Source organism: Mesocricetus auratus, unplaced genomic scaffold (genome assembly GCF_017639785.1).
Source record: "Mesocricetus auratus isolate SY011 unplaced genomic scaffold, BCM_Maur_2.0 Super-Scaffold_6730, whole genome shotgun sequence".
NCBI classification, from domain to species: Eukaryota; Metazoa; Chordata; class Mammalia; order Rodentia; family Cricetidae; genus Mesocricetus; species Mesocricetus auratus.
In genome coordinates, this window is record NW_024429184.1 from 94,456,140 (window position 1) to 94,470,927 (window position 14,788).

At 38.8% G+C, this 14,788-nt stretch overlaps 1 protein-coding gene and 1 long non-coding RNA gene across 2 annotated transcripts; both read right to left on the minus strand.

Moving 5' to 3' along the window:
* Nucleotides 1–319: 319 nt before the first annotated feature.
* On the minus strand, nucleotides 320–5,758 carry LOC101833418 (interferon-inducible GTPase 1-like). Its single transcript, XM_013116765.3, has 2 exons — nucleotides 4,420–5,758; nucleotides 320–2,007 (listed from the first exon to the last, which is right to left on the minus strand). The coding sequence occupies exon 2, from the start codon at nucleotides 1,901–1,903 to the stop codon at nucleotides 614–616; it is 1,290 nt and encodes a 429-aa protein (XP_012972219.2). The 5' UTR covers nucleotides 1,904–2,007; nucleotides 4,420–5,758; the 3' UTR covers nucleotides 320–613.
* Nucleotides 5,759–7,795: 2,037 nt separating this feature from the next.
* On the minus strand, nucleotides 7,796–14,251 carry LOC121138852. The gene is made up of 2 exons (XR_005875725.1): nucleotides 13,846–14,251; nucleotides 7,796–8,437 (listed from the first exon to the last, which is right to left on the minus strand). It is a non-coding gene; the product is annotated as an uncharacterized LOC121138852 (long non-coding RNA).
* Nucleotides 14,252–14,788: the final 537 nt, after the last annotated feature.

Here is a 14,788-nt window from a genome sequence, read left to right on the forward strand (position 1 = left end):
GGCTCACCGTGGCTGGAGTGTGAGATGCCTCTGCAGGTCCCAGACACAAGCCTGAGTTGTTGAGTCAGATGCCCTGAACCTCATGGTGGAAGGATAACAGCAACTACACAAGTTGTCCTCTGGCCTCCACATCCTCCTGTAAGTTAAATAAGATAAATGCTTCAAAAGAAAGAATTGCAAATGTCCTCAAGGGATTCACATTAATTCTGATTAACGACTTAAAAATATGTGACTATTGGTTTGCTACATACAAGTATGTCGAACAGTGAAGAACAAATTTCATTTATATTATCTGTCAGAATGATGACAATATGTAACATACTTTTCATAATTTCTTTATTGGAAGGACAGATATGGCAATTAAATTAAATTATATGAGAATTCCTTAATAGTTAAATTATTGGTTTATTTGCTTATTTAAATCTAAAAGCTAGTACAATGTGAGGTATGTAGTTTAGTGATAAAATGCTTGTCTATCATGTATAAAGCCTGTATTGGAGGCCTAGTCTCACAAATAATTTTATAAACAGGCTATTGTAGAACTAACTATTTGTCAATAATTATGTGTTTTATAGTAAAATTAAAAAATCTGAATTTAAACCCTATTTGAAGATTACACCTTATTCCATTCCCAAAGCCCAAGATAAAACAAAACAAAACAAATGACAACAAATCCTGTCATGGACATGAGGAAAGAGTAGCACTTATCCATGGTCCTTAGCTGTGTGTGACTTAAGTTTGAACAAGCTTTTGAATACATCTCTCTGAGGAGAACTTTGGCATCTTCAGTCACTGTGTCAAGGAAAAGAAGGTGAAGGTAAAAGGTTTTCCTAAAGTAAAGTCCTGTAGCAAGGAGCCCACCATTAACTGAGGCAAATTTCTCCAAATATTTCAAAAGATTCCCCTCTAATGTTTCTGTTTCCTTAGTTTCCAACAAATAAGGAGACTTAATGAGTTTTTTCAGTTGTTCAATAGGCACTTGGGAATTCTTAGCCATGACTTCCAGGGATTCATCATCCACTCCGAAGAGGACTCGATAGTGGTCTAACTTCACCTTCAGCTTCTCCACATCATCCCTGAGGATTCCCACGGCAGGAACAGTAGCCAGCAGTCCAGCCTTGAAGGCTTCCAGCCAGATAGTCTGCTGCATAGACTTTCGTTTTCTGTCAATGGCTGCCTCTGTAATTTTGGACAAGGAAATCATAAAATTGTGGCGCTTCTGAGCAGGAAGATCCTTTACCAGGGTCTTCATCAGGCGTGGAAAATCGTAGCCAGATAAATTTCTGCTAGAAATGAAGAAAATCTGTGGTGCATCCATGCCATTTGCCTTCAAGGTATTAATGTAGGAGTTTTGGATCTTCTCCAGGAACTTCTCTCTGTCAAATGTACGTGGCTTCGAGTTTTTTTCATTTTCTAAATCAATGTCTATCTTGGTTCTCACCAAATAGTAATTCTTTTTCATGAATCTTATTGCTTTGGCAAGGTCAAGTTCAAGTTTTGTAAAACGTGTGGCAGAAACAATAATGAAGAAGTCATACTCTTGGAATTTCACTTTCTCCAGATACTCTTTTGGTGGAAAATTCATAGTTCCAATGCCAGGCAGGTCCCACAAAGTCAAAGTTTTAATTTTGGGGTGTTTGTATGGAGTTCTCTCCATAGTCGTCTCCACTACTCCAACTTCAGCTGCACCTTTGTCTTCAGGTCCAACCTCCCTCAGGGCATTGATGAAGCTGGACTTCCCTGCCCCAGACTCTCCTGTCACAGCAATGCTTATGGGGGCCTCATCAATATTTTTTAATGCCTTACTAATTAAAGAGTTTGCCCCCTGGATGTTTCCTTTTTTCAGATGAAATTCTATTAAACTGATATTTTCCTTAGAAATGATTTCCTTTTCTCTATCCATCCTCTTTAAATAGGCAGTGAAGCAGGACTTCAAATCTTCAAGACCTCCATTCTTAGATGTATCATAAGAGCACTGACCCAGGATTAGGATTTTTAAAAAAATCACTGAAAGAAGGAAATGAGAGTCAGTTGCAAGAGATCAACGATGCATGTGTCCTTAGCACTGTGTTCCGTCACTGTGCTGCAGCCTTAGTTACATTTTGATATTCACTAGTTCCCATATATTTTGTGCTGTTTTTTTCAACCAGATACAAACTATAGTCATTTTGAAGGAGAACGTCTCATTTGAGGAGTTGCTCCCATTCCATAATGGAACATTTTGTTGACTGAGGTTTGATGTGGGAGGCCCCAGTCCACTGTTGGTGGTACCAACCTTAGTCTGGTGGTCCTGGGTAATTTAATAAGGCATTATCAAATTATGATGAGCAAGCCAGTAAACAGCATTCTCCCATTTTTCCTTCCTCTTCTCCTGCCCTGACTTCACTCAGAGATGGATTGTTATCAGAATGTGTAAGCCCACAAAATCATTTTCTATTCAAATTGTATTTTGGTCATGGTGTTTATAGAAGCAATAGAAAGGAAACTCAATATAAAGGAAACTAGAGCAAATTTCTACTAGCTCTCAATTAAACCCTTCATTAGGGAGAATGAAAACTCAATATAAATAAGAGAAAATAATATAAAATTGTGCATGACTCCTTAGCCAGCCTTAGCAACTACAAAAACATGAACAACTATTTCGCCTTTACCCTGACTACAATATTGTAGTTCATATCTAAGATGTCATCTCAATCTGTGCACACTTCCTTCAGTAGGTGCCTTCAAATGAATGAAACTTAACATAGTCCAGCTTTGTACATTGAGAAATCAAAAATACCGAATATTAACTGACATTAGTGTTTAATTAAAGCCAAATCTCTCTAGTTACTACTTAAATATACTTTGTTTTATTTATGGTTTCAAAAGATTTCAGTAAGTTCAACTGTTGTCTTTTGTTGAAATAATTCTGTAGTTGCCTAAGTTTACTTTCCTTACGTCCTTTTCATGATTTGGAGCTCATCTCCATGAAGAATATAAGCTTGCAATAATATGAAAGTTCTTTACCTTTAAAGTTCATGTTAAAATCTATTTCTTCAGTGCAATATTTCAGTGTTTTCATTTACATTCACTATTTTCTTTTAAGCATTTTATTTTATGAAAACAATCTAACTGTGCAGCAGAGATATTGGTCAATTGGTAGATAGCTTTCCCACCATAAATAAGACCCTGGCTTCAATCCCAACACCTTATCAAATACATCTGTTTGTGTATCCCTGTAATTCTTCTTCTCAAGAAGTAGAGCTAGGAGGGTCATTAGGTCAACATCATCATAGTTCACAGTGGGTTAGAGGCTAGCATGGGCTTCTTGAGACCCTGTATCAAAAAAATTAATATCGAGTCCAGTAAGATGTCTCAGCAGGTAAATATACATGCTGCTATGCCTAAGACCCTGAGTTTGATTGTTGCGTATTTCACTAATTCATATCTCACATTTCTAACTTTATTGGGCAGTACAGTGGACCTCATCATTATTTAAGGAAACCACAAATTTTTATTGTCACCCTGGAGTCTCCTCTGTCTTTCTCACCCATATCAAATCTGCTCACAGACTTAAGCTCAATTTCCCAATCCAGTCACAACTGATAATTCCAACTACATTATCTTCAAGATCTCCTCCATCCCACCTTTTGTGTCGTTGACATTACTATACTTCCTGTGACAGTTTTTACAATAACATGGATGATTAAACTGCCAGAGTATCCTATTTTCTCTGAAATCATATCATGCCAAGTCAATCATGAGAGGCACCATAAGGATTCCCATTTCAGTCAATGACCATTCATCAGGTATTCAGTGCACACACCACATACAATAAACCTTTGAACTTTATAATCACATGTATGAAGCCAATGGTGTCTGAATTGTCACTTCCCTGTTATCGCAGGCTGTCTTCTCATCTCAGGACTTAGTACTTAGTGACTTCTTCCATTCTTTGTGCTCTCCCCCAGTAGCCACAGCTTATTAAATCACTTTTCTCTAGGCTCTGATTTAGGATTTATATTCATATTGAGATATGAATATGAACCTACATCTATCATTCACCATTTTTTATTATTTCAGATACAACAACCTCATACACACTGCAGATATATGCCCTTTCCTGAATCATCTCTTTACAACCATTTTAGGGAAAGGCATAAAAGACAGGCAAAAACAACTGATGTTTGGTTTTTGTTTGTTTGTTTCCAAATCCAATATCAAGATCCTTGGCTTTAGATTTATCTCAACTTGGGTAATTGCCTAAGACCATACACAATGCTGTCCTGACTGCCTCACACCAAAGCAAAGCTCCTGACTTTCCAAACAGAAGATCTCCACCTTCAGGCATGTTCCTAGACGTCTTGCTACCTCTCAGTTCTTATGAATATCGAGATGGTGCTTGTTTGAAGTTAGATCTGACTGCTCCTGCCCACTTACCAGATTATCCTGGGTCTGGTGTCTGGGTTCACTGTGGTTCAGCTGCAGGAATCACGCTCCTGTGTGCTTCAGTCTCTTCACTTGCAGCCCACCCCTGCTTCTTCGTGGAAAAGCAGCAGGATGGAGGCAGTTGTGCAGAATTTGTGCACTCTCTGAAGTCTGCCCTTTCCTTCTAAGTATGTGTTGGCCAGTCCCTAAACTTCACGGATCTTGTTGTTTTCTGAGAATTTCTTGCATTTCCAAGAAGAAGAAAGTGAAAATGAAACTATCAGCTATTTCTCATTCTAGTACCTCTTTATTTCTTGGTAGTGAATGCTGAACAGTTCTAAAATAATGATGTATGTGGAATGTGGAGTTTGGAAACTGAGGGGGAACACAGAGGAGTATCTACTAGATAGGCAGGAATCCAATTCTTGAATGATAATTTTTCTGATAACAGACTTCACAAATGCTGCCTGAGTGATCACACAACACATTGTCTGCGGTCCTTTGGAGATGCCAAATTTATTCTCATTCAAGACACAACTCATTTTACTTCCCTATGACTACAACCTGATTTTCTAGTGATTGCAAATTCATGTTCTTTAATTCTTGTCATTCTCAACATCCTGTTTATGCTGGTTTTCATTAGAGCTTGGGCTTGACAGGTCTTATAGATGTTGTCACAAGCATGGTGTGCTCACATGTGGAACTGCCCTATTGTGTCCAGAAGACATTGTTTCCCTGGCACCATCCAGCAACCCCGCCTCTGACAGTCTTTTCAGCCAGTCTTCCACAACCATTCCTGTGCCTTTAAAGGTAGAATTGACATCTTCCATTTAGGGACGATTATTCTTCATATAGTATTCTCTGAATCTTGGCGAACTGTGTCACTGGATTAATTATCATCTATTGCAAACCTTTATCATAAAGGGATATTAAATTCTTTAAAAGGCTTTTTCAGCATCTAGTGAGATGATGATGTACCTTTTCTTTTTAAGTTTGTTTATATGATGAATTACATTGAGGGATCGTTATATGTTGACCCATCCCTGCATTTCTGGGATGAATCGTACTTGGCAATGCTGGATGAATTTTCTGATGTGTTCTTGGATTCGATTTGCCAGTATTTTATTGAATATTTTTGTATCTATGTTTGTGAAGGAAATTAGTCTGTAATTCTCTTATCTGTGTCTTTGGGTGTTTTTTGGTGTCAGGGTAACTGCAGTCTCATAATAAGAGTTTGGCAATATTCCTTCTGTTTCTATTATGTGGAATAATTGAGGATTATTGGTATTAGATGTTCCTTACATATCTGATAGAATTCTGCACTGAGTGTATCTGGCCCTGAGCATTTTTTGGTTGGGACACAATTGATAACTGTTTCTATTTCCTTATTTGTTATATGTGTATTTGGTTTGTTTATCTGTTCTTGATTAATTTTTGTTACCTCACTCAGAAGGATGCTTCTAGCTCCATCCATTTTCCCATTAATTTTGTAGCTTTATTTTGATTAACAAAATAGAAATATTCACTTCTGTAGTGGTGTCACATTGTCATTATCCTTTCCGCAGTAGATGGCTGTCTAGACTGTTCCAATTTCCCAGGTGTTGTGACTAGAACATGAGTGAATACGGATGAAAAAGTAGCTTTTTAGGTGGATATAGAGTTCTTTGTGAATATTCCCTTGAGTGACACAGTTGGATTTTGAGGTGAATCTATTTTCACTGTCTGTTAAGCTTCCACACAAATTACCTTAGTGGTTGTACCAGTTTTTCCTCCCACCCACAGGGACTCAGTGTTCTCCTTTCCATGCATCCACAGGGCTTGGAAACCTTTGTAATTTTGGGCAACAGTCCACAGCTTATTGACCCTGTGTGCATATTAAGCAGCCTTCTGCGGATGGATATTGAGAGGAGCATAAGCGCCCAACTCCTGTCTTGGTCTCCAGTACTTTGTGTGCTTGCTTGTTGCCACAGTCAGGATGTGCATGGACTGACCCTCTGACTTTCTAATCCAGCACTCAATTAAATGTTTTCCTTTATGTGTTTCCTTAGTCATGCGGTCTCTTCACAATCAAAGATAAAAATCTAAAATACCAATTTCAAGTTATAGTAGTAAAAATATCATGACCCTACCACAAACTGCACAATAATCAATGAAGGAGTTCTCAGGGACCTAGGTGTAAATCTACATACATATAATCACCTGATTTTTGACATGTAAGTCAAAGATAAATGCTGGAGGACAGACAGCATCTCCAAGATAGTGTGCTGAAAACTTGACATGTAACACGTAGAAAAGGAGAATTGATTGTTATCATTAACCTTGTCCAAATATCAGTTTCAAATTAATCCAAGACTTCAAGGTTACATCAAAATTCTGAACCTTCTATTGCAACTTATAAGGAGTACATTTCATAACATAGGTTCCATTAAGTCATTTTTTATAGAACCCTCTTCATATAGGAAATGGTGTCATCAATCTCTAAACAATACAGGCTATTACTATTATTCTTGATTCAGCAGAATGTGATGGTAAGATTCTATCTCTGAAGACACCACACATTTTGGTGATAGAACTTGGAGCACTGTTGGGACTGTCCAGAAAGCTTCCTGTTTTCTGGCTATCACTGACAGTCCTGGAGGGTGCTATGCAGGCTGTTGAGGGAGAAAGTTCATCAGCATTCTTTTCTGAGTGACCTCTGGCTTTTTCAAAGACCAGGCCCTATGGGAAAAATGCTTGACTTCCTCTTCTGCATAATTTTGGCATCTAAACCTTGATCACCGTCCCATGATCAAGGACCCAAGGCCCAACTATGACATTGCCAGCTCACATTCCTCTACATTATACTTGGGTTTGCAAAGTGAGGGCCAAGTACCTTTACTCCAGGGTACAGAGCGACTAATGCTGCATGGCTCCACACTGGGTTGAAATGCTATCTTGTTGCCATCTATGACCCAGGTTGTAATAGAGTCCTGTTCTACCAAGTGTGAACCTGGAACATCCCTTTTCTGTGAGAACCACACCAGTACTGTGTTCTGTTCCCCAGGGACAAATATATTGTCACATCAATTCTCCTGGAAATGATGTTTTGAATTATTTCTTATAGTACCAGATGCTTTTTCCTTTGTATGTTATCAGTACTCTCCTGAGCTTCAAGATTAAATATGAGCCTCAAATCTTATGTGCCACAGACCCTGAGATCAGGACCTAGACTTACTGCAACTGTGACTATATCTGCCCTAGTTTGAATGATGCTACAACTTCCTGTGGTCCACACATATTTTGACCCTTTCTAAATAGCCCAAAATTCTCAATTACGTTGCACATAATGTCCATAATCAGAACACTCACCAAAAATTTTCAGAAGAAACTGCTTTCTTTTTATCTGAAATGTGCTATCCATATTCTTTATTACAAGGAATACCAAGCAAACCAACCAAAACCAAGCCAAGCCAAGCAAGCAAGCAACCAACCAACCAACCAACAATCGCAAATGAAGACCAAACCCTGCCTAGATACTCTTTCCTTCCTAGGTATACTAGAACTTTCATTACTAGAAGAATTATTGAAATTGAGAAGAACAGAATGTAGTAAATATATAGGTAACTGGAATAACCTAGGAAATATGATGGTGGCTTTCCCAGGGAGGCTTTGACATGATTGTAATTGTATCTGAGGATAAGAACTCATCAGAGTGCCGTGATTAGAGGCATGACGCACATTGCCTCACTTAGAAGAGAAACTCTAAATTTGCAACTCCATCAGATCTGATGTTTTGTGTGTTTGTGGGGCATTTTCTTGATGAATTAATGGATGTAGCAGGACCCAACTCATGGTGGTGAGTGCACACCCTAGGAATGTAGTCCTGGGTAAGAAATCAGGGAGAGATACAGCTGTAGAGAACAAGTCCGTTTGCAGTGTTCCTTCACAATTTCTTCTTCAATTCCTGCCCTTGCTTCCCTTGATGATGGACTGTAACCTGGAGTCAATTAATTCCTCTCCTTTCTCAAGTTGCATTTGGTTAGTTTTGATCCTGTCAACAGAGAAACAAGAAGTTTTGTGAAAATGTTTTTTTATTGGAAGCAATCTATTGAGTCAATGCCATCCCAATGACAATTCTTTTGCCTTGCTTCCTAGAGACAGAAAAACATCTTAGAATTCAAAGGAAGTACAGGGAAATCCTGACAGTCAAAGTAATCCTGAATAAAAAGCGCATTGTTGGAGGTATTGCCCTGCCTGTTTTCAAGTTACACTGCAGAGCAATATTTATAAAGACAGCATGGTACTGACACAGAAGCAGACTCACAGGTCTATATTATAGAGCAGAGGAGCCATCACCAAGGACATACACCTACAGCTATCTGATTTTCCACAAAGACACAAAAGAAAAATAAAATGGAGAAAAGTTCATCTTCAACACTCAGAGCTGGGAAACCGGACAGCTTCATGTAGAAAAACAAAATTAGATTCTTAGATCTCATTGTGCACAAAACTTCTACAATTAGACCATGACTTCAAGATAAGTCTGGACCCTGCAAATTTATTAGTAAAAGCAGGGAGTCCACTTAAGAGCAGGGGGATTGGCAAGGATTTTCTGGATCAAATTCTGAGCCTCAGCAAATAAGGGCAATAATCAGTAAGTGGGAGCTCAGGAAATAAAAATATTTTGTTTAAAAAGAAAATTATCAGGCAAAGAAGAAATACCACACAAAATGGGAGAAAACCTTTGCCAGCTATAAATCTGATAGAGGATTAGCTAGAATGTATAAGGTATTTAAAAAAGTAAATACTAGGAAAACAAACAACCCAATAAAAATGGACCAGGGAACTGAATGAAGAATTCCCTACAAAAAAAAAGCAAGAAAGATGTCTAATTAGCGTTTGAAAAAGTGTGCAACACCATTGGCCACCAGAGATATGCAAATTGAAACTCCTAAGGGACTGCAGACATAATGCCTGCCTCCCCATGTGGAGCTGCTTTCTATCCCTCCTTCCTTTTATGCATTTGAGAGGTAAGTCTACCTAGTCCAGCTGGTCCTGTGCAGCCCACAGTCAGGTCAGCATCCTCTGGGCAGCCAGAGCATCTCCACTGTGCTAACTGCCTTGTCCAGGCTCACCCTGGCTGGAATGTGAGATGCCTCTGCAGGTCCCAGACACAAGCCTGAGTTGTTGAGTCAGATGCCCTGAACCTCATGGTGGAAGGATAACAGCAACTACACAAGTTGTCCTCTGGCCTCCACATCCTCCTTTAAGTTAAATAAGATAAATGCTTCAAAAGAAAGAATTACAAATGTCCTCAAGGTATTCACATTAATTCTGATTACTATTAACGACTTAAAAAATATGTGACTATTGGTTTGCTACATACAAGTATGTCGAACAGTGAAGAACATATTTCATTTATATTATCTGCCAGAATGATGACAATATGTAACATACTTTTTATAACTTTTTATTGGAAGGACAGATATGGCAATTAAATTAAATTACATGAGAATTCCTTAGTAGTTAAATTATTGGTTTGCTTATTTAAATCTAAAAGCTAGCACAATGTGAGATGTGTAGTTTAGTGATAAAATGCTTGTCTATCATGTATAAAGCCTGGATTGGAGCCCTACTCCCACAAATAATTTTATAAATAGGCTATTGTAGAACTAACTATTTGTCAAAAAATTTATGTGTTTTTACAGTAAAATTAAAATAATCTGAATATTAAAACTTATTTGATGATTACACCTTATTCCATTCCCAAAGCCCAAGATAAAACAAAACAAAACAAATGACAACAAATCCTGTCATGGACATGAGGAAAGAGTAGCAGTTATCCATGGTCATTAGCTGTGTGTGACTTAAGTTTGAAATAGTTTTTGAATACATCTCTCTGAGGAGTATACCTATGGGTCACTTTGTATATTGGTGATTGATGTGGGAGGACCCAGTCCACTATGGGTGTCATGCCCCTTCGCAGGTGGTCCTGGGAATTTAAGACAGTATTATTGAACTTTAGTTGGACTTTTTCATTGGGACTGACAGCTCCACAATGATAACATGAAGATTTTTATTAATTATAAAAGCTCAACCAATATATTAGGCTTGTTTCTAACTAGCTCTTATAAATTAAATTATTCCAGATTTTTCATCTACATCCTTTTATGTGACTAAGTTACATTTACTCTCTACTGAAATGCTGCTTCCTCTTTGACTGCTGGTGACTCTGCTTTTATTACTCCTAGAGTTCTCTGTCTCACTGTCTTGCCTATCTCTCATGCATGCATAGTACCTGTTTAGCGCTTTTTTAAACCCATCAGAAGGTGCCTTGCAATGACTCATCTTCATATTTTACAAAAGATTATGCTACAACATTGAACTATGGGGAGCAAGCCAGTAAAAACCATTCTCCCATTGTTCCTGACTCTATTCCTGCAGAGTTTCTGCCCTGATTCCCTCAGTGATGGACTGTAATCAGAATATGTAAGCCCACAAAATTATTTTCTTTTAAAAGTGCTTTTGGTCATGGTGTTTATAAAAGCAATGGAAAGGCACTGGAACAAATTTCTATTAGCTCTCAATTAAATCCTTCATTATGGAAAATGAACTTAAGTAATGCAAGGAAAAATAATATAAAACCTGCATGAGTCCTTTAGCCATCACCAGCAAGTATAAAACCATGAACAACTCTGTTGCATCTAACCTGCCTAGAGTATTGTATGTGACATCAAATGTCTGCTCCATCAGTGTACACTTCCTTAAGTGTCTGCCTTCAAATGCATAGAAACTCAGTCAACATAAACCTACTTTTACACACTGAAATATATATTTATATATATCTATATTTATAGATACTTTATATCAATATTTAATGAATGCCAAATCTCTCATGATCACATAAATCTAATTTGTTTTATTTTTCAAAAGATTTCAGTAAGTTCAGCTACTGTGTTTTAATTATTATTGTGAAATAATTCTGTATTTGCCAAGATTTACTTTCTTTATGTCCTTATCATGACTTGGAGCTCATCTCCATGGCCACGCAACAATATAAAAGTTCTTTGCCTTGAAAGCCCATGTTCAAATCCATTTCTTCAATACAACATTTCAGTGTTCTCAAGTAATTATTTAGGCTCAGTATTTTCTTTTAAATGTTTTATTTTATGAAAGCAATCTAACTTTGCATTGGAGGCATGGCCAGTTGGTAGAGAGCTTTCCTAACATGAAGAAGCTATTGGGTTTAATCCCCCAACATCTTCTCAAATGCAGACACTTGTAGATCCCTTTAATTCTGGTAGTCAGGAAGTAGAACTAAGAGGATCAGTACTACCAGGTCATCCTTGGTGCAAGTGAGTTAGAGGCTAGCCTGGGCTACTTGACAACCTGTGTCAAAAATAGTTTAATTCAGGAAGATTACTCAGCAGGTATATACACTTGCTGACAGGCTTAAGGACCTGAGTGTGATTGTAGGTTACTTAGCTCAGATCTCATATTTCTGCCTTTTGTTCTCCAGAAACCTGCCTGCAAGTCATCACATAGGCAGCCCAATGCACCTACCTATTCCTTATGGAGATAGGAAATCCCCACTGTCACCCAGGAGCCTACTCTTTCTGTTTCACCTATACAAAATCAGTTCACAGACTTAAGCTCTATTTTCAAATCCACTCACAATAGATAATTCCTCCTGCTTTATCTTCTTTAACATCTCCTCAACTCCAGTTTTGATTATTCCATGGGCATTACATAGTCACTGTGTTGTTCTTAATGCAACATGGATGATCAAAAGCCAGAGTTTTGACACTGAAGTTCATATCATGCTAAGTCAATCTTGAGAGTTACCACAAGAATTCCAGTTTCAGGCAGGGAACATTCATTACGTATATAGTATAAACCCTGCAGAAAATAAATCTTTGAACTTTATCATTACAAGTTTGAAGCCAATGATGTCTGAATTCTAGCCTCCCTATTATCTCAGGCTGTCTTCTCACCTCAGGACATTGTACTTGGTGACTGCTCCCGTATCTTTGTGCTCTACCCAGTAACCATATGGCTATTAATCACATTTCTCTAGGCTCTGCTTCAGTTAGTCAGGCTCTAGGGTTTATATTCACATTGGGGTGTAAATATGTACCTGTCTCCATCATTCAACATCCTTTTATTATCTTTCATTTTCTCTACAGCACTTGCTGCAACAGAATGTGTATTTATCTAGGTTCATTTTGTCATCCTTCCACAGTATAATGAACCTCAGGTAACAGAAAGTTCATTTGTCACCCTCTGTTCTTCTTCACTAGCACAGAGATATATCATTAGGCAATGAATGAGGGCTATGAGGAAAACACTTGGATTTTATTGTGAACATTTGTGCCAGTTGTGTAGTTCTAACTGCTCAGTGGGAAACTGAAGTCTTTCTACATTTCTAAACAGTGGGTACCAAAGTCTGGGGAGAGCACAAAAACAGTCTAATACAAACGAGGAATGTCCTTAGGATTCTACTGTGAATTAGCACAAACCCATATAGACTCACTGCACAGCAAACACCTGTCCAATTTACAGGACAGATGGGGACACCGGAGCCACAGAACTTTGTTCAAACTGACTGCAGACACAGGATGGGAAGGGGTGCGTAAAGAAATGTCCTAAAAGGGAAGCTAGAGAAACTAAACCCAGTTGAATAAACACTGTAGTCAGATTTTCTGTTGACTTGGACTATCACCCACAGGACAAACACAATGTCCCTGACAGCACACAAGATGTTCTATCCTGTCAGTTTTCCTCTCCTTCTTTCAGTTCTAGCTCCTGGATTTGTGACACAGACTCCAGTGTGATATATCTTCTGCAAGGTCTTTCCCCTGAATATGAACACAAGGGACAAGAAGGCTGTGACACAGCAAGCGTTACAAAAGGAAACCTGCCTAAATGACAGCTGTCCCCACATCCTGACAGCTCATGTCTCTCATATGGAGAGAAGATCCTTAACATTCCCAATATACAGTAAAGAAAACCACTTTCTTCAGACACAGGTTTCCACAGCCAGCAACAGCAGAATCAGCATGCAGAGACACCTCTTCTCCACAGGCCAGAGGACTCGGGATGTAAAGAATTGAACAAGTGACTCTGAACTAAGCAGCAAACCCCATACACATTGCAGTGATACTCCATTACCTGAGTCATTTTTTACAACTATTTTAGGGAGAGACAAGCCAACACAACTGGATGTGTTTTGCCAAAACTAATATCAGCATCATTTGACTTTAGGTCTACCTCAACTTGGGTAATTGTCTAAGACCATCTACAAGTCTGTCCTGCCTGTATCCCAGCAAAGCTCCTGACTTTCCAAGCTGAAGATCTCCACTCTCAAGCATGTTCCTAAACATCTTGTTACCTTTCAGCTCTTATGAGAATGAGATGGTGAGTGTTTGAAGTTAGATGTGATTGCTCCTGCCCACTTACCAGATTATCCTGTTTCTGGTGTCTGTGTTCCCTGAAGTTCAGCTGCGAAACCACGCTCCTGTGTGCTTCAGTCTCTTCACTAGCAGCCCAACCCGGCTTCTTCATGGAAAAGCAGCAGGTTCAATGCATTTCTGCCAAATTTATACACTCTCTGACATCCGTCCATTACTTCTAAGTGTGTGTTGGTCAATCACTAAATTTCATGGGTCTCGTTGTTTTTGAGAATTCTGTGCATTTCCAAGAAGAAGAAAAAGAAAATGAAACTATCAGCTATTTCTCATTCTAGTATCTCTTCATTTCTTGGCAGTGAATGCTGGACACTCCTAAAATCATCAATATGTGGAGTATGGAGTTTGGAACCTGAGTGGGGACACAGAAAAGCAGCTTACTAGATAGGCAACAAGCCAGTAAGCAGTCATCTTCCCTTGTTCCTGCTTCTGCTCCTGCTTGAGATTTCCCCCTAATATCTGTCTAAGACCAATTGTGACTAACTGTGTAAGCTCGCAAAATTCTTTTCCCCTGAAATACTTTTGGTCATGCTGTTTATCACAGCAATAGAAAGCAAACTAGGTCAGGTATCTACTAGTTCTTTTTTTTCTTTTATCATTTTTATTTTACTTTTAAATACCTTGTTTTACATGTCAATCCCAGTTCCCTCTCCCTCCCCTCCTCCCGCACTCCCCTTCCCCCCCAGCCTCCCACCCTATTGCCAATTCCTTCCACATAGGGGATATCTAGAGTCTGTCATTTCACTCTGGGTAGGGTCCAGGAACTCCTCTAAGAGTCCAGGCTGAGAGAGCATCCCTCTTTGTGCTATGGGCACACGATGACTGTTTGTATTCCAGGGATAGACACTGATCCACTGCTCAGGGCGCCATAGGTTGCCCAGGCCTTCTCGCTGACACTCACATTTGGGGGGTCCAGATCAGTCTCATGCTGGCCT